Source organism: Tigriopus californicus, chromosome 3 (assembly GCF_007210705.1).
Source record: "Tigriopus californicus strain San Diego chromosome 3, Tcal_SD_v2.1, whole genome shotgun sequence".
Lineage (NCBI taxonomy): Eukaryota > Metazoa > Arthropoda > Copepoda > Harpacticoida > Harpacticidae > Tigriopus > Tigriopus californicus.
The window spans coordinates 4425977-4445976 of NC_081442.1; the positions used below are offsets into that span (position 1 = coordinate 4425977).

At 43.7% G+C, this 20000-nt stretch overlaps 2 protein-coding genes across 5 annotated transcripts; both read right to left on the bottom strand.

Annotated features, from left to right (window-relative positions):
• Nucleotides 1-1249: 1249 nt before the first annotated feature.
• On the bottom strand, nt 1250-10748 carry LOC131878419 (MORN repeat-containing protein 3-like). The gene is made up of 4 exons (XM_059224394.1): nt 9982-10748; nt 6062-6192; nt 5187-5419; nt 1250-1587 (listed from the first exon to the last, which is right to left on the bottom strand). The coding sequence occupies exons 1-4, from the start codon at nt 10045-10047 to the stop codon at nt 1259-1261; spliced, it is 759 nt and encodes a 252-aa protein (XP_059080377.1). The 5' UTR covers nt 10048-10748; the 3' UTR covers nt 1250-1258.
• A 1764-nt stretch (nt 10749-12512) lies between these two features.
• On the bottom strand, nt 12513-18975 carry LOC131878416 (mucin-5AC-like). 4 transcript variants are annotated; one of them, XM_059224387.1, is made up of 2 exons: nt 18849-18975; nt 12513-14873 (listed from the first exon to the last, which is right to left on the bottom strand). In XM_059224387.1, exons 1-2 carry the CDS (start codon nt 18954-18956, stop codon nt 12690-12692), a joined length of 2292 nt encoding a protein of 763 aa, XP_059080370.1. In that variant the 5' UTR covers nt 18957-18975; the 3' UTR covers nt 12513-12689. The 4 variants fall into 4 exon arrangements, with proteins under 4 accessions (XP_059080370.1, XP_059080373.1, XP_059080371.1 ...); XM_059224390.1 differs by lacking the exon at nt 18849-18975 and adding an exon at nt 17309-17822; XM_059224388.1 differs by lacking the exon at nt 18849-18975 and adding an exon at nt 15303-15551.
• Between the last annotated feature and the right edge of the window lie 1025 nt (nt 18976-20000).

A 20000-nucleotide genomic window follows, 5' to 3' on the forward strand; every position in this document is an offset into this window, starting at 1 on the left:
ATGTCGTAAATTTGACCAATTCAAAGGCCCTCCTAAGTTACTTTTATGGGTTAACGAGGTTAGATAATTGGGTTTACGATGCTCTTGATGAGTAAAACAAAGAGGAGCCTGACCTTACGAAGGTTCAAAAACACAACGCACAGACCATGCGTTAAGCCATGATTAGGATTCAATCTTTAATGCGTTGAGTAATCTTGGTAAAATGATCGTCTATTTGGCTCCTTTGAAAGTGAGTTCTCTCCGGGTTGTTTTAACGTATGGAAAATGTATGGAATTCAAAGCCTCTTAACCTTAATTGAAAATGCTGAGTTACATTTCTTCGAACTATCAAAATTCAGACATCGGTCATAAACAAGATGATTTGAATATCAATAATGTCTCCTGTTTTCACAGAGTTTAGACCATGGCAGAGTCTCCATAATTCCTTTTCTAATATTTGATACAAACCATTCTTCAGCCATATCGTGAAGTTGATCCTTCTTATGTCAAATGATTTTAACATCGGTGATAGAAGACTTTGAGTTAGACAGGAAGTAGAATTTGGATCCAATTGCATTTACGTTACGTTAATAGATTGACAAGATGAAGCGTGCTATTTATTTTGACATTTGTTGGATTTTGCTTTTTTTTAATCGTCCATAAATTTCATAAATCGTACGGATTGGTTTACTTCAGGGTGCAATCGTGCCTATTGTTTAATTTGCTTATACCAATGCTTTAAAATGACTTGTCCGTCGTGCTTGGTCACTATAAGCGCAGAGGTTCATTTCTTGGTACTTTTTTTGGCGTTGATCATTAGGCAAAGTCATTGTTTTTGCGCATCGCATAAAATCAGGATAAGGAAAATGGACTACATTGTGGGCGTCTCCGTTGTTCAAACTGGACCTCCTTGAGAGAAAAAAAAAACTAGTGAGGCGCGTGTCTATGGACTTGGTCTACAGTTATCTTATGGGTTTCGTAGGTAATAAGTCAATCATTAAGGTGCAATTTCTACTTGGCAAGCATCTTGTTTGGAACCTCATAAATTATGACCAGCGACTTTTTTGAGATTAAAGTCAATGCCCAAACCCGTGACAAAAAAGTCAGAGGTCACAATAAAGAATAGGTCATTTTGACCCTTAATCGTGTTGCAATAAACCAGTCGAGACCTTGACTTGAGACCATATTTTGTCCAGCCAGAAACAAGAATCGGAGTCCTAATCTTCAGAAGTTGCGTGCGTTCGATTGGTGATGTTGCGTGATATTTTGGTTGATGCATTTATTTGCCAGATAATAAACCAGATTTGAACACATCTTCATGCCATACACCTTGAAGGAGTCTTTTAGATTGATGGAAAAGATATTTCCCGGTGCCTTGTTTCACATCATTCCGCCAAACCCCTTCGAATTGATCGCCATTGCTATACAAGCACAGACCTGCCCCATCGCGTTTTCCATGTTGCCATCCCCCTTCGTATTCATCTCCGTTCTTGTATCGCATTCTGCCCCAACCATGGCGGTGACCCAGATGCCACAAACCCTCATACCATTCCTGACGCGAATAGAATTGGACCCCGTAACCGTGCCGCTTGTTTCGTTGCCATTGACCTGGAATGAGAAAAAGGTGATTGGTTTTGATAAAAGCAGATTGGGATGATCAATTGTCTTTTGCGGCAGTCAAAGTGAAAGAAGTGCAAGAAATTATGATGAGTAAATTGATTCCTGAATTTTTCACTATCTAGGATTCTTTTTGGGGAAGATTTGCAAGTGATTCTTTGACTCCTTTATCAAATTTGTCATCTTGATTGGACATCGTAATAATGAACAAAATAATGAGAATCCCGGTAATTGAAGGTTTTGGCTAAAGGATTAATCTTAGTCCTTAGTTTTCAGTTCGTACGAGGTATTTCACATATTGGTTTTTTGCCCTGAATATTCAGCAATTGAATCCACGTGGGTAGACATGATTTTATTCTATCATTTAAAATGTAACGCCCTTGCGTAAAACCAGATCTGGTAGTAGAGGCTAGAAGGTCTAAAATTTTTGAAGCAACATTGCTTAAATTTGCATCAATTCGGCCATGGATGAAATAAAGGTAAATATTATGAAAAGATGGAAATAAACTTTGAAATGACACACACATCATTTAAACTCGGATTGGGGCCTTTAATAAGTTTGTTAGATGTCTGCACCCCTAACCATGAAACTCAACCAAATGGTCTGTAAAAGAAAAGAAAATGAGCTCCTTGGTGGATCACCTATTAAATGAATATAAAGGTAAGCAAAATAAAACCGTTTTTCGTGTTGAAGTGTTGGGGATCCCATTCCCAGCAGTGGTAAAGAAGTCTGCAAAAAACATGGCCTCCTCTGCACTTCTTTTGAGCACGGTTTGAGGTTCCAAGCTGAAAAGAAATATCACCTTTTCGAGCAAAGTCTGAGCAAAGGTAAATAAACGTCAAGCAGATTTTGACAATGGGCAGCCCCAGGAATGTTGTAGAGAGGTTTAAGGTAGTCAGGTGCACCATATACAGTGCCATGAAGCTGTATAACGAGGCTAGAGGCTACACTGGACCCACCAAGGGGGAATGCCCCAGTTCGGGCGCACTAAGGAGAAGGTAGACGAGATCAGATTGGTCGCGGTGACCAACCCGGACTACGAATTCTGGGTTCTTTCTGATTCCTAAGTTTGGGCACTGAAATATCCTTCTAGGCTACATAATTTGTCACTGAAAAATGGATTCAATGATTTAAAATTCAACGGAAATATTGTAACATCAATTCCGAATAGTATTTACATCAAATGGCTTGGCTTGGATTTATTCCCAATTCGAAATTTCCGGATAAAAGGGCGGGAAAATCAAAATGTGCAACAATTATTTTTCGGTTTTTGGATGGGTGCAGGCAGATTTCGCATAAACATGTTTTTTCAATAAAAGAAGTCTAATTTGTAACGAATGCCTGGGTGAATGTTAATGGAATCTGCGTTAATCAATCAACAAGACGTTACTTTTATCTTAAGGCCCTAGAACTATGCTTTTTTTGGATTTGGATGCTGCTTTGGTTTAGTTGCCAGTTTCACATACACAATGGAATGAGAAATTATCAAAGACCATTTTCGACCTCCTGGCAGAAAATCATGCAAAAAGGTGGCGGAAAATGACAAAAAAGATAGTCTTTTCAGCCTTAATATGCTGGGAAGGGGATATTGTATTTATACAAGATACTGATTAAGAAATATCACTCAAATCTGATGGGGTTAAAATTTCGCCGCAACAATCGATCATGAACAGGGCTTCCATGTTTTTAGTCACAAAGACTTTTGATAATGACCAAATTTGTACGTCTGACAGGTTCAAATGTCATCCCGATGTAAATGACTAGATCTGCATTCCTTTGCCAGCTATTTGAAGCTCGTGGATAATATTTTAATGCTTATTGATGTGGCCATAAAATACCTTATTTATCACAATATTCATGGAATTGCTCGAATTTAAGTTCGTTTCAGACTTGTTTGCTTTTAAACAGGGCACATTGGTGAGCAGAAATAATGGCGTTATTTTCTTATATCATTGGCAGTTCCTTTTGATTTAGGTCAAGCATTTTGTGCACCGGTGGCCATTTTAGACCACCTTCCACCATTTTCTGCCAATTTCTGCCAATTTCTGTTATGACATGTTAGAAAATGGTAAAAAAAGTTCAACATCGATTTTCGCCTTTGCTGGGTACGCTGGACTGGACCTCATTGGTTGTTGTCTTGAGCAAAGCCGGTGACCTGTGACTTCGGAGCAAATGAGTATCAATTTTTCAGAGATTTTGTTTTTCTTAAATTTCCCTACGAAGACAACGGAAGTTGTCCCTATCAAAACCACCCAACCTATGGTGAACTTTGTCTCTCGCTCTCAGATTTAAGGTGAGCTAGGTAAACTTGTCGTTTCGTGGTCGCAACCACGAAGTTTCACTCTACCGTGGCATTTCCAAGATACGAGTATGCTTGTAAGAAGGTTGATGTAATGTAATCTAAAGCGGCAAGGATCTGGGCAACAAAGCCAGCAAAGCCAGCAAAGCCAATTGCTTGATATGAGCGACAAAAGTTAGGAACGAGTGAGAATTCCTGTCCAAACGATAGTGTCATGATCGAGAAATTTTACAGTAAAAAAAGGTTATTCTTTCACTTCCTTGCACCATTACTGTGTGAGAACGAAGTGCGTGTTCATGGTGATGACGACAATGAAATTTCTTTGAAATTGACCGATTCTATTGGTTCTACATCGATTCCAAGGCAAAGCAACACATTCATCTTGAACTTCACCCGAAATATGACATCAAGGCTGCCTCGCTAGCTACACTTTGGAAAAAGAAGTTCTCGGCTCAACCTACCTGAGAAAGTATCGAGAAAAAGCCAACAGCCTGGGTGTGAGTCTCGTGAGAGATTGAATGCCCCGAAGACATTTCTTTACTTACTTAACATCTCCCGTCTAATTCCGAAGACGTTCGAGAAAATGTCCATTAGATTAAGATAATACAGAGAAACTCTCCCTTCTCTGTTGCCATTTTACGGTTCATTCTCCATTTTCTTGTCGTTTTTCATCTCCAATCTTCAAGACGTCGTAGACAAGGCATGTCCATTACCGGTGAGTCCATCGATCTTGTGGAATGAACAGATCGAACAAAACACGGGAATTTACACCCGATTGTTATCTAAACATATGGCTCACTCATTTCTCGTAGAAATCTCCATTTGCAATTAAAATTCCCGAGCGCTCAATCGGCTGTACGTACCTACATATTGTACCAAAGAGCGCTTTTCTCATAGATGTGTGACGAAAGCCATTCTTTTAAAGTCATCTTTAAGGCAATAACGTAAATGTAATGCAATTAGTTTATTTTTATAACCTCTATAGAATCATAAAGAAAACAATATTCTTGAATAAAAGAGTTGCAATGCATGAAGGCTATTGGGTTTGTCACACTGAATAGTTTCATGCCTAGCCCGACATGCTACATGGCGTTTTGATTCGTTACAATGTAAATGTCTTTCCGTATATGTCACATTTGAAGCGTTTCCGATACAACTCCGAAGTGATAAAAGATCACTTAAAGAGTGCAGGTTTTTATTTTCCAAGTATTTTACCATTTACATAACAATGCCCACCTCTGTTCATCGTTGAAAATTTGAAGTTATGGATGGATTTAAACGCATACATACCTGCATAAAGTGGCTCATCGTCGGGATGAGGCAAAGCTGTGGCACAGGCTTTGTGTCGGACGCGAAGTTGGCCGTAGCCTTCGCGAATGCCGTCCAACCACTGTCCCTCATAGATTGACCCATTTCGGTAATAACGGGTCCCCCAACCGTGGGGCTGGGAATTGGACCACGAGGATGAACAAGAAGAGAAGAGGGGCTTCGAACATTCTCCTCGGTAGGTCAATTCACGATGGCTTCAATGCAACGAAATGAGAGAAGGGGTACGTACTCATGTGATTATGATTAATGGATATTGCTCCAAGGGATTGAAGTGGGTAATTTAAAAGGAAAAAAAACCCTACACCTACGCCGAGGTTTGTGTGTTGCTGCTAAGGCTGGAGGACCTTAGAGCTCGGAAATGCTTGTGAGCTGATATCTTCCATTCGCATTAATTTTTTATCCGCTTTTGGACCACTACCTTGTGATTAACCAATTCAAATGTCTTTGTAATGCCTTTGAAAATATTAACTAGTTCTTCAAGCCGTTCTAAATAAGTTTAGACGTCCATTCAAATGCAGGAAGTTATGAGAAAGTAACTATTTTCTCCAGAAAACTAATATTTAAAAATATGCTCAAATTTGCATTTCAGAAAAGATTGAGAGTCAGTTCTGTGCTACGAATAAAAAAGATTGATTTCATCTTTAACCTTTGTCGTTACTAATTGCTATTCTTCATAACTGCACAAGGATCCCGTTCATGGCCGAATATTCCTGTTCCTAATCATGCCTAATCGTCGGGGTCGAGCTTAACGACAAGGACCATAGATTATGAAAACATTTCCCCGCATAACAGTAAATATCATGGCATCTCATGCATTCTTGGACATGCTCACTTACTTGTCCGCCCGATAAAGACTGATGTGAATTGTGTTGGGGTTGGTCGGCTCCATAACCCGAGATCTGTGGATTTTGCCCAAACCAGACGAAAACATCGACATTGCTGTTCTCCCCACGTGGCTCCTCCACCTCTGAAATCGTAACCTGACATTCGATTTCATGGCATTTGCAATCCAGGAAACACGGATGAAATGGTCTCTGTCGGTCTACTAATGAACTTTCAGGGCTGAAATTGTAACCTGTGTTGCCTTTAGAGTATTCCACAATGAAGGCGACCTCAAGGAGAGAGCGAGAGTAGTAAAGTGCACAACCCGAGCAGAGGCAAATCGAGCCAAACAGCCACTTATCTTGCCCGCACGACCTCAAAAATAGACCTCTTTTTGCTGTTCATTTTTCTCTCGATTTCAAGGTGTCCGTGGTCGCGGCTGGGTTCTCTTGGCTGGCATGATCTTGAATTAAATTGCTTTTACGGAAGCGCAAAAAAACACCGAAAGATAAAGCTGATCAAATCTTTCAAAGAGCTATTAATCACAATTTCCGTCCGAGCAAGGGGCGGCCTGAAACTCATCTTCCTGGTCGTTTGAGACTCTTTCTAGTGTTGCCACCATCTATGTCTATCCATCTCCCGAACGTATCCCTAAGATTCGTGATGCTCAAACTCATCCTCCGAGAGAAAAAGCACATAAAAAGAGTCGGTTGACAAGAGAAAATTCTGACCAATCATTTCGCCAAGACGGACGAAGGAGCTTCCTATTTTATGGCCCTGGATAATGATGATCTGAAGGTCTGCACCGTGAGCCGATTAATAAAATGACGCCAATTTTCTTCCCGAACTCCGATGAGTGAGTGTGTTCTTTTCCTTGGAAAGAAATTTATCTGTCATCCAGTTAAAGCCTCACGTTTTCCCCATTTCGATTTTTATCTTTATTTGTTCGAGGACGCCATGTAGTGCAACAGCATCCATGCAACATATCACTCACTGGCAGTGAGGGTCCAAGCCTCATTTACCACCATGGATTGGTCCTCTGGCATCAACATGAGCTCGCATGGTCGGATTGTGGCCAATATCTCTTTTTTTATAATTAATCTCAAGCTCGCACAGGTGATGGTTTCATCTATCCCACTTCCTCCTAGCTCCAGTGGCATCTCAAAGTGCTAATTTAGGACGGTGGTACGAAAAAAAGAGGCAAACAGATCCGCCAACGAGATTCGCGACTCTGTCCATGCTGGCTTTATGTACGTACGTCCATCAGTACATCGAGTAGAACAATTGCACTTCAAGACAATTTGGTACGCCAATGGATGTTACGACCAACCACATTGGAGACGCTTTGGTAAGTAAATGAGCCGCAATTCCGACCATTCTTGATGGTCTAACTTTTAGCCAAGTTATGAGGCTTAAAACTGGCTTTGGCCACGACGCTCATGGTTTGGTTTCAAATTTCTGGTACATATTCGACGTACGTAATTGCTTGATTAGCTTGGCATTTTCCACCGCCCTTCGCCCCTTCGCACTCTCGTTTGCTCCTCATTCTTGTTTTTTGGCATCGGTCTTGGAATTAATTTCAAATCTTGACATCATGATGATCTTTCTTTAGAATTGGGTTGTTAGCACTAATTGTGGGTTTAGTGGAAGTGTTGGTCGGGCCCCTGAAGGAGCATTCAAGAATCATTGTGATGGATGGTTTGCTTGGCTAGGTCTCGTTGGAAGATGATCTGGCACCTTCAATGCCCGATGTTGTTGTGGAGTAGGAGGATGATCATCATCATTTTCGTCATCCCAAAGCTAAATATAGCCTGATATCATGATATTACGGCTCCCATTTTCCATCCCGGCCAGGTGAAGCCGCCACATTTTTGAGCCCCTTGATTTGGATGATTGAGTAGGTTTGGAGGCAGGAGGGAAGAATTTGAGCCATACGTACTTCAAGAGCAATGGCTACTTGATCCTCCCTAAGCCTGAAGGAGGCCATTAGAAAATTATTGCATGACATGGAGAAGCATTCAATGGGATACATACGATAGATTACTCTCGGCTGTGACATCAATCTGTTCCAACCTGATTTGTGAGATACCTTCTTAACTCGATGCGGGGACCAATCTAACATAAACGAGACCTTTTGATTTCTTTGGCAATGCAAGACTCCTTTTTGTATGCACTTACGAAATTGCGCAAACTAAAATAAGAAAATTCCAAAAGCGTACTAGACACCTCTCCTCCTGACAAAGAACTACAATTCGAGATTAAAGAGTAATTTGATTTGATGATGAGTTGATTTTACTATGAATCCTATATACCGCCAGTGTGACTTCAAGTCATGAATAGTATTAATATCCATCCAAGGAAGAGGAGTCGGCGGATCTCAGGGCTCAAAACCAAAGGAAAATAATCAGGGTGCCTGATTCCCCTCGTTCTTGTTACTGTTTGGTTTCCTTTCAAGTTGTTGCGTGGGCTCTATTATGATAAATGGAGTTTCTCTTTTATGGTATAGATTTCAACTGGGAATGACCATAAAAATCCTTCCGGGCCTTCTTCCTTGGCTGAAGTGTACCGCTCATGTGGACTTGAAGAAAGAAATGAATTGAAAATGACAAAACACCAATTCCAATCTGCATTGTTGTCAAGTTTCTCGAAGCTCGCCTGTTCTCTGAAATCTGGGTTAATGGAATACAAAGAATGAGATAAGCAGAGCGAGCACAGACCTGCTCGTGAGTGGCTAGCTAGCTATCGAGCTGGCACTGTTCAAATTCTGGACAGATCTTCTTCAACCTGAGTTGAACGGCAACACCGCCAACAATGAGAATGCCCGTGGCACCAACTTTTCTGAGATGTTTCTCTTTAATGGACACCACTTACTTACTTTTAGCTCAAATGGACAATGCCGACTAAATCCACTCACTCTTGAAGGCAAATTCCATTTCTAAGGCTTCAAGGTACGTACACCGATGGGGGATTATCGACTTCCAAATCTAGTCGGAATCAACTGCTCGTACTATTCATCTGGAGATGGAAATGGACTTCCTTTGAATCTAATGACAAGCTTACTCTCAATGGCAGAAATGGAGTCATAATGATAGGTTGGCCAAAGTCGTAATTGCATCTTGGTTAACCTCAACTGGTAAAACTCCTCAGAACATCACAGTCATGGCCAAGAGTCGGAAGGGTCGGAGGATACTTAGGTGTCCTTTTCATAATTGACACTGGCTTTGAATTACCGCATACCGTTTTAGAAGAATAATTGAGATGATCGGATTACGACGTGAGGGGAAAAAGTTGAGAAAGTTTGAAAGGCTCTTTTCCACGCCAGTTTCAACAAGTCTGACCTTAAGTGTATATAGAGAAGTTGCGCAAGATTCCCATGCGTTTGGAAGTCTTTTAAAGAAAATCACGAGGAAATTATTCAAATTCAATTCCAGTCCGCCGTGAATCTTCCCTCTTCTCATGTTTGGTAGGAGGAGTCCATTGGTCTCGAGCATTTCGCAATCCACTTGCGGAACCAAAACCAGCCAGTCAGCCAACTAGCGAGCTAGCTTCTGGTGGTTGTAGTTTTTGTACTTTATTATCATTATTATTGCCAATAAAAAAGGTTCTCAAGCTTCCATGCACTTTTTGCAAGACACCATATGGAGAATCCTTATGAGTTGTGCCTGCTGCCCAGTTTTCGTGCTTTATGGACACAACTAACAGCTTGGATTTCAATCGTGTCTCTGTTCGTTGGCTAACGAGGAATTGGGGGGTTTATCCTTGTATGATTCAAATCTGAATCATTAATTCAGTTTTGTACCTGCAATTTCCTTGAGAAAAAGGACTATAAGGGTATCGTTTTTTGAAGCTATGCAGGACAAGAAGAGTCGAAAATATAGGTTCAAAAGGGTGGTAGTGTTGGTGCTAAAGATAGCAGAGGCCTCTTTTTACTCACGTGTGGTGGTGTAAGTATTTGTCGCTCCAAGGGATTTGAACGAGGAAAAATCGCGACGATTTTCATGGGATTCTCCTCGACTCTAGAGTAAGTTCCATCCACTCGTTTTGGTCATCATCATCATCATCTTCACAACCACCACTATCGTCTTCCTTCCTTGGCATTTGCTGGACGAGAGTGGTTGGTGGTGGGTGATGGTGGGTGCGATCATAGCCTGAGACAATACCTCAGCACTTTCTTAAGGTCCCCTTGGACGTGGTAAACTACCGAACGAGTGACGATGATTCAGTCCTTTTTCAGCTCTCATTAGTCTGACAAGACAAGGGAACCAACCAGCCCACATTCAACGGAAGCCGAACCACTGAATCGAGGAGCAGCGCACATTCTTGAAGCAATTAATGCAATTAGCTCGATGAAATGGCCAAAACCTGAAAAGCTCCTCCTCCTCGTCCTCCTCCTCCTCCACACCTCCTTGTCGTCCGAATCTCAAAAATGGACCCACTGAACTAGATTGACTCGAGCACTTTTACTTTCGTTCCATGCAAGGAATGAAGGAAAGATGGAAAGAGAAAGAAAGGAATATGGTCTGGAACAAGACCGAGTGTGGAACTGTTGAGGCTGTCCCATTGTCGTGAGCAACGGTTTAGGCCATTACGAACAACAACAAGGTTGTTGGCACACTTTGAACCGTCACAGTACTGCCAGATACAACAACAATAACGACGACTCGAGCTTGAGCACGAACGAATCAAGCACTTTGCTAAGAACCTTGGTGAACACGAATGCCTTGTTCTCTCTCCCTTGGTGGGCTCTTTTCTCCTGGAGAGCAACAACAACAACAACAACAACAACAACAACAACAACAAAACAAAAGGCGGCTGTTGCTTCCTTTCACCCGCAAACTTCTCGACATTGGTGACGAAAGTTGTTTTTTTCTTTCAGGCATGCGATGGTTGGTACATTGATGTAAGATTTAAGATGGATGAATTGACCAAAAGGCTTCGTCAAAAAATATATGATGAGACGCAAGTGCTTCCTTCCAGTCCATGGATCAAGGCGTCCTGGGTAAATAAAGGTAAATTGTGGATGAAAGAGGCACAGGGCTTCCAAAGAATTTCATACATCGCGGTGCCCAAGGCAAAATCAATTACAGGGAAATCCTTCCCTGATTTTCGCTTGAATTTGCAAACGACCAAAAGCTTTGGACGTGAATGATTGGCCTCAAATTGACGTCATATTCAAGGTGAGGAGCTCAGTGCTGCTCAGTGCTTGCTCACTGGGTACTTGCTCGCTCACAGTTGGGTTCCCCTCCCAAGAACGGACCCCTAACTTGTTTTGAGAAACCTGGCTGGGAATTAATGGCATAGCTCATGAATCTTTCCAACAATAGAAGACCATAGATCAAAGGTACGAACTCGTAAAAGCCTTCTCTCAAAACCTGGTCCGTTTCCTCAGGCTTTGGGGCTAATGCAATCCCGACAAGCTAGGATTGATATGGAACAAATCTTGAAGCCACTCATCCGCGGAAAACGTCCCTGACGAATCTCTTCCTTGAAACAAGGAACCTGGACCCCCAAGTAGTCCGGCCACCGTTCTCCATGTCATATTGCCACGAAGTGTATTCTAATGACAGATTTGATTTACGGGATCAACTTACACTCTTCAATCGTCGTCTTACTGGCCTGGTACGGGATACGTATACGTACGTAGGTACGGTATTTGCACGATGGATATCGACAGATGTCAAGCATCGAATCAATTTACCAAAAGCGACCAAAAAAAGATCATACTCCCCTTCCTCAATCTGCTTCAATCGTTGTTGCTTCAGTGCAAATATCAACCATTTACGAGTCTCGCATGTCGTACTGTTCTTCATTCGTTCGAGGCGAAAGGGCCCTCCCTTCCTACGTCCCTCCACTCTTGCCTCTTGATGCAATCTGAGCCAGTTCCGCATTGATCTCAAATGCCGTCTCTGCGATACTGTCTTCATTATTTCCTTTGGCTTTTTGTATGGAAGGTGTTGATAGCTCTCACGAGCTTCCAAAGGACTTTTCAAGTTTTTCTTGCCAACACAAAAGAGTCCCGTTGGTGAGCGAAAAATGGAAAATATCGAGATAATTTCCCCCTCCAGAGTCCAAATTACCGTAGGAGTTCAAGAACTTGGAATGCATTCGGGGTGTTTTCAAGTTTTGCAAATTTGGAAACTCCAAATCTGCTCGACGCGTATTCGGCGTGTTCTGGCGGATGTGCTCGATTTGGCGTGTGCATGATCGATACGCATTGTCAAGGATCCCAAATTCGATTCCAGAAACAATTTCAGGGTCTTGACACGTTTTTTCCCCCCTCCTCTTTCTCTCTCTCTCTCTCTCTCTCTCTGTATCTTTCTATCTCTCTCGCTCTCGCTGTTGTCTTCGCTCAAAATTGCAAACTTACAATCCACGTATTCGCACGAACCGAAGCTTCTACTTTTCCAGAATCAAGTATTCAAGTACCGGTACATCGCGGGCAAGAAGAAAACAGGTGGTTTGGCTTTGTATATATGTAAATATATATTTTCTCGAGCTCATTCAATGTACGTATTTCTCGACTCTTTGGCACAACTTTTGTTAACGGGACCAGCTCAGCGTGTTTTTATCTTTATGAGCTCTTGATTTTGAATTATGTGTTGTCTTGATGGGTGATCTCGCATTCCTGGAGGCGTTTAGGGCTTAAATGTTGATCAAAGAACTGGGCTGTGTCTCACTGTCCGATGAAGACGAGTCAATGGACGAGCCAATCAACCCTCGAATCCCAATCCCACTCTCGAAACCAGGCGCAACCGACATCTTGACCAATGGGGGCAAGCTCTTGGAGCCATTAGGAGGGTTTTGCCCCTTTTGTGCCGTGGGATATCCATCGGCGGGTAGGACAGGAAGGTGACGTTGGGGTAAACTTGTGTATTGCTGTCCATTCACTGTCACTGTGCACTGTTCAGGCAAATGAGAGGCTGGACCCGGGATAATCGTGGTGTTCGACAAGGTGACACAACTCTCCGAGCGACTTACGGGCCGACCGATCCTGGGACGCGGATTCTCTCGTCCAGCACCAACGTAGACAGTAGAAATCTGGAAGGGACTAGATTGGGGCTCCCCGTGGTTGTTGTTGTTGCTGTTATTGATCTGGCTATTCTTGCTAGAGATGGTATTTCTGACAGGTTTTCTCACTGGAGACTGCTTTTTACTGGAGGAAGGGTGCAGGGAAAGACAAGAGGTGTTGAGTCCAGCCGTGCCGAGAACTGGCAGTCCCGAGCGAGTTCGCCGCAGGTGAGATAACAATGACGAGGATGACGGGGAAGACACTGAAGATGAGCCATACGGATTCTGAGTGATGGTTAATTTGGTGTTCAAACCAATGGTAATGCTGACATCATCCCTGATTTCGGTCGAGTAGTAAGGGAGACTGAGAGTGTTACTGTTAGTGTTGTGGCCACCGATACCATTTCCATGGTGGATGACATGCTTGGACGTTTGCGGGAAGATCCGGTGATTATGGAAGCTAGACGAAGAAGGAGACATGGCGGTGGGCGAGGCAAGACCAGAAGCTCCTGATGAGGCTGGAGGCAATGAGTGAGGCTGGAGGTGTGATCCAATTGATGAGGATGAGGCAGCGTTTAAACAGGCCAAGATGTGCGAGGCATCCACCAATGAGTTCTCACTTTTTTCCATCACATTTAATGAGGGAGAGCTTCGTTTCATATTGCACGCTTCCATGACTAAAGAGGGGGCACTCAGTGGTGCGGCCAGTGCTAAATGAATCTGTGAAAGGCTCTTCTTGCCACTTGTCAACGGTGGATGAATCTCGGGTGTTGAGGTTCGCGAGAACGCACCCGAATCATAATTACTGTCATCCTCGATCGAAGAAGAAATCACGGAATTTGACGAGGAGGAATGTATTCGAGCTGGGGCTTGATTGGGTGAAAGGGCCACCGAGGAGCTGGATGTGGAAGATGGGGGTCTTCGTAACTCCGGAGGCTCTACGCTCGGTTGACGCGTTGAGGAACAGATGCCGGAAGAAGTGGAGGGCGTGTTGGATCCGCCCCTTTCAGACGAGAGATGAGCACTGCCACCCGAATCATGCTCCAGATGATGATGCATCACAGAACTGTTGATGGACGACGATGAACTAGCACTTAGCGTGGCCTGGAGGCGATTCCTGGTGGTGGGAAATCCACCCATCTTGGCGCTCAACGCTGAAGATGGGTGGTGATGATTAGCTTGCTGTCCATCACTGCCTTTTATAGGCGCTCGAAGCTGATAACGAGAGGTGGACGAGGGTCTCAAATCCTTGGTGCTCATTGAAATCGAGGCCTTGTAAGGTTTGTTCGGGTTCAGTTCCGTGGTCGGGTGTTGGAACAAAAGTGTGGCTGATTTGTGAAACAATCGGAAAATGCCCCCTCGAGACGGCCTCGAACTAGCCTGAGGACGAGGTGGGGGTCCTGGCGAGCCGTTATGGCTACTATTGGTCTCGTGCCCCGAATCTGAGCATGCCCTCTTCCTCACGGCCAAAAGCACTGGCAACGAGGTGTCTCCTTCAGCAGGAGAGTCTCCAATGTCACTGTCATAGTTCGGGTGATAAGATCGAGTGAGCGACGAATGCCTCGATGGACTTGAGATCTTCCGGCTCTGGGCATTGGATCTGGGTCCAGGCCTGGAGGAGCTACTGGAACGATCTAGGGTGGTGGAGCCACTCCCTCCTGTGCTTGCTCCTCCTCCTCCTCCACTACCACCGCCTCCACCCATGAAATTTGGCAGGAGGCGGAAACGCGAGCCACTTCGTTTCTTCATGTTGTTCAAAGTGTCTGATGGGTGTGATGGATCTTGGTCTTCAAAAATCCCTTCATCATGGTGTTTACCCTGAAAAACAAAAGAATCACTTGGTCACTCTTCCATTGGTCATTGTCACTTGAGCCTCAAATTAGCCGTTCTTTCACTTTATTTTCCCTCCTTCCCCTATCATACGTGGCCAACCCCTACCTCAGGTCTAAAGACAGTCGGACAAACAAACTTGAAAACTTGTACCCCGTTGGTTCAACCACCGAGACCATGTGATCGTCCTAGATTTCCCTCTCCCCTCCCTCTTCATGCAACTGCAGACGTCTGTTTGCTCCACGACATGTGCCTCAACCGCTAACCACTGCTTTACTACCATTGGCACCAATGAGATGGTGGTCGAAGCACCCGACAACCCGACATCGAACCCATGCTACTTAGAACAACTTGTGCCGGTGAGGACACTCAGAGGCAGAGCGAGACACTCGTCCAACATAAAAGTCACTTACTTACTTGCTACTTCTACAATGATGATGATAATAATAGCGGCATAGTGGAAAGTGAAATCTTGGGAAATTAGCACTCCCAGGGAGTTGCAGGCACTCATTCACTCACTCACGACCAGATCCAAGTAGGCATCGTACGACTGGAGTGCAATGGGATTTACAGACACACGCTAGCCACAAAGGAACGAATTGGTTTCAATCTGTCAGAGCGATCTTACCTCCGACAGTTTATGAGTGTAACTGGCACTTTTAGCTCGGTATGACACTTCTTCATACACTCCTCAACGAGTCTCAGACGAACAAGCCCCTCACTCCTTGCGTTGCGAGTGGACCATCGGAATGGAGTTCCTCAGGGAAACAAATTCACTCTCTCAAACGCACCCGCTCGAACGTAGTACGTACACATGCGAATTGAGTGCGTGGAATAAGTTGCAAGTTGTAAGACAGACTGCGGACTTGAAATCGACGAGAGCCTTCGTCGTTTCGAGCTCGAAGCATAGCTGTGCGCTTGACGGTCGGTAGACATGTGCATGCCATCGGGCCATTCATTAAGCTATGACAATATACCATGGCACGGGTGCGAATTAACAATATGATTAAAGAGAGAAATGCAATCAAGGTTGTCGTGAAAATAGCACTACAATGCAAACAAAGTAGTCCTCCCGGGTGGCAAGGAAACGAGACACGTTTGGTTATTTGCGCTCGTTGTGAGCGACGAGAGCCAGGCAATGAATGGGCTTCAAATTTCAAATATTTCACCTCCTCATATTCTATCGCAAACATGGTTAATTGGCCAACTGAGTGCAATTGGCACCGAGAAATGGCTTTTTCAGAAAATTATCTACCACTTTATTCTGACTCCATCAAGGTACATGAAGTTATAAAGTACCAAAACATTGTAAAGAAGTTGGATAAAAACATTACAAGAATCTATTGGAACGTTAAGATCAATATTGCATGTATTGATGCCCTGGAACAAAAGACACGGAACAAATCTATAATTGGCCTACCCTCTATCTACCCTGTAACCTCGAGTGTTTACGAGGATACTTGACAAGTAGGGGATTGTAATCTTGAACAGTAATTCAATGAGGCTATGGTCCTCACATTAGAGACTGAGTTTGATCCTCATTGAATGGTAGTGATATTGAAACAATCTAGTAAGTAATACCAATGGGAGAGTTGATACATTGCCAAAGCTTAACCAACAAATCCATTTGATCTTTTTGGGTCATGTTTGACAATGAAATGTTTAATTTTGATACCAAATCGGTCGCAGTATGTGCGCACTACTGTAAAGTGTGTCCTTTGTGAAGGTCTGCCATATGTGTGTTCAATATGACATACGAACAGTGGTGGAAAAAGGGCCCTAGGCTTTCGTGCGGGAAATTCTCTCATGGAACCCACGGACGGGCTATTTCAGAATATGGAATATGAAGCCAGGAATTCTCCCATGAAGCGAGAATGTACGTACATCACATACATATTGCGAAGGAAACCAAAATCTCGTGTCTCTTCAATATTGACAATTTCTCATTCCCTTGACTTCATTCATTAATTTAGTTTTTTTTCGTTTCATTTGTAAGGCTAGCGATTTGGATCTTTGAGACTCCGCCTGAGAATGGTGTTTACGGTCATTGGTTCATGCCTAAACGGATTGATGAGGTCACGGGGCATGCGTTGCGGCGGCTAAATAAATCTTGTTCAAGGTTGGCAATCGACTTTAAATCTGCTCCGTATGCACGTCCAGGAAATGACTTAAATGAGATCGAGATTTATATTTTCTACTGACACCTAGGCCATGTGATAGGTGAATTCGGGTGAAAGAGCGAAACGAATCTCCACCCCTCCTTTTACGTACGTACCTACGTACGTACGTGTGTATTACAGCAGTACGTAGATGACATAGGTGACATTACTAAAACGGCAGAGCGCCGAGAAAAGAAAAGAAGTCAAACCGTTCTCTGCATGGAATGAGGTGAAACAAAAAAGAAATGCGGGAAGTGAGCATACTTTGGAAGTTCCTGTCCCTCGTCTTCGCCGTCTTCTTCGTCTTCTTCTTCATCATCGTCGTCACCGTTCAATACAACCTGTTCATTTGTGTAAGAGCGGTAGCGAGACTCCATTACAAGGGTCGTGTAATGGCTATTAACGGACTCCTTGGCGCTCTGCACTCGTCAGTCAGTCAGTCAGTCACTCTTTCGGGGATTGCCACATGGATTATGATGGCAAATGCGAACTTTCTGCAATCTTGACAGGCCTTCGATTTGATTACGGCCACTTCGAATCGAGCTCGATTTAGTATTTGTGTGCCAATGCATTTGTACACAGAGCGGATCAGTTCGATTTCGGTTCACTCGACTAAATAGCTGACTGACTGACTCAATGACGGACTGACTCGTATCATAAGGAGAAAGTGTGAGAATAATCAATAAAGTTCCCATATTTTGCCTTCTTTGCATAGGACTTGATCTGTAACAGGGTATTATGCCGTTCGGAAAATCCGCTTCCAACTTGAAACCGTCACGCTTTGTGCGGATAAAATGGCAATAGCACAATTTCATGACAGGCCGAATAATTTAGCAATCATGCGAATTTGCAATTAACACGGAGGAACAGTAATCGATTGGCGGTGATCTAAATGATCGTCGACTAGGTTTTGCACAATCCTGATTCGTTCCTCCAACCAAATCGACGTACTGGACGGACAATTTTCATGAGGCAGTCGATTTTTTGGCCCCTTTTGCAGCCATCTCACAGTTTCTTGGCAACATTTTAGTTGCATAAAATCGGTCGATAAAGTACGTCAATTAAAGTTTTCGACAAAGTGCCATTGTAACAAATCAACCATTCGAAGCGTGCTGGCATTCGGAATTGAGCATGTCCATAATACTTCCTTTCGGGCTAATCAGATGAGTCGTTCCTTGAAGCCAAATTTGCCATGGAAAATTCCGATCAAGCAAGATATGCAAGGTTGGCAAAATTTGTCGTCCAGCTCGGTCAGAGACGTTTTCGTAGAGGCCATAGCATGCGTTCCGCCAATTCTTGGGCGAGGCCAACCTCCGATAAATCCTGACTTGGCTTCACGGGCTCGTTTGGCCATGCACTTGGCATTCACTCAGGGTCAAACAGACGAGGTGATGGTGGAAGTGGGATCATGCCATGAATTCAATGGGCTTCCCGTGAGGGGATGAAATTTGTATTTTATTATTTCACCGACTTGGAAGGAGGGGAGGGGGTCTTTTAGCAAGAGCTAGCCATCTTCCTTCTTTCTCTTTACGCAGTTCGTTTCCCTCTCTTGTTCTGAGTCTGGTCCTAAGCCGTCTCCCAATTGCATTGAAATGAATGGCCCTTAAGTCGAGAGCACGCAAAAGACTTAATTATTCTAGCTAGAATGAGGATCCAGAGGCACTAAGAACGAATTTGGACACGACTTCCCAATTTGTAGATCAGGACTTGCAATTTGAAACCTGAACTTGGAAGCTGGTCTTATGAAAGAAGAGGGGTACTGTAGATCCTTGTGCTTTTGAACCGAAGTGGCAAAATCACTCACCTCGAAGGAAAGTGGAGACAACCCAGCTCCATCAGGGCTAATTTTGACGATTTTATCGGATCCAACCACTCGCTCCGAGTGGGATCGAAAAACCCTTGTGCCCTTCATGGTTCTCAAATGCGATGAATTCCTCCGACACGCCTGACCCGGGCCTTGCGTCTCGTTTGGCTTCTGCGTCGATTGACTCTCACTCCACGTCTTCACCTTTTGAACCTTTCCCCACAACTGACTAATCAGAACTCAAAGCGAACTCTGAAATCCTGCTTTGCTTCCATCCAGTTGTCGCTCTCCCGGAGATCTCAACCCACCCAGAGGAGAAAGAAACAGAAAGAGAGAGATGGGGAGGAAGACGGAGAAGAAGAAAACAGAGGAGAAAGAAGCAACTCAACCTAAGCTTCTTCAGTGGCGCGAACATTTCAGCAACCCAAACACCCGATCTCTGGATGGACGTTGAGCACCACGATGTACCAGACTACCAGACTACTACCGCTAGTACTAGAGCTCGTTCGTACACTATTCGGGTAGAGGAGAAGGCAAGAGAGCTTCCCAGCCACTGAAACCTGGGTACACCACAACTACCCTGGAGAAGACGAAGATCTTGGGGGAGACCAATGGAATTCAGTGAGGGTCCTTGCCAAAATTTGTTCGACCACTGCCCAAAGCAACACGGTTTTCAACACGAAAATGCCCAAGGAGATCTTTCACTCCTCTCCACCATATCGTGTTAGAAAGTCCTAAATAGAGAAACGTCTTCTTCAATACATCCCATTATTGACGCAGATTCATGCTCGAACACACCATGACTCAATGTTTGAAATGAGTCCGTTCATTAGATACTCATACTCATACAGATATCAACACCCTTCTCTTCAAACAGCCCTCTACTCAACTCTAGTGATCGAAGCTCTCCAAAGCACACAGACTGGGCAAGATAGAGGTCGCCGCATACTGGTAGTAGCCGTGTTAATAGTGGTGATGGTGGTGGAGTTGTTATTGTTATTGACTATGACGCTCTCCGGGCAAAGTTCAAAGTTTCAACCTGTTCTGGCGCGGTCAGTTTCGATTCCGAGGAATATTTTCGAAGAATACCAGCCAGAAGCTCCAGATTAGAAAATGAGTGATTCATTCCAGGATTTTATTTCAAGGACAGAT

Excerpts from the sequence above, each read along its gene's own strand:
- LOC131878419 (XM_059224394.1), bottom strand. The coding sequence starts at position 10,047 with ATGAAAATCGTCGCGATTTTTCCTCGTTCAAATCCCTTGGAGCGACAA. Across the intron at positions 6,193-9,981 it reads AAATACTTACACCACCACAC|AGGTGGAGGAGCCACGTGGG; the intron begins GTGAGTAAAAAG and ends TTACGATTTCAG. Across the intron at positions 5,420-6,061 it reads AGTCTTTATCGGGCGGACAA|CCATCGTGAATTGACCTACC; the intron begins GTAAGTGAGCAT and ends GTTGCATTGAAG.
- LOC131878416 (XM_059224387.1), bottom strand. The coding sequence starts at position 18,956 with ATGAAGGGCACAAGGGTTTTTCGATCCCACTCGGAGCGAGTGGTTGGA. Across the intron at positions 14,874-18,848 it reads TGTCTCCACTTTCCTTCGAG|GGTAAACACCATGATGAAGG; the intron begins GTGAGTGATTTT and ends TTTGTTTTTCAG.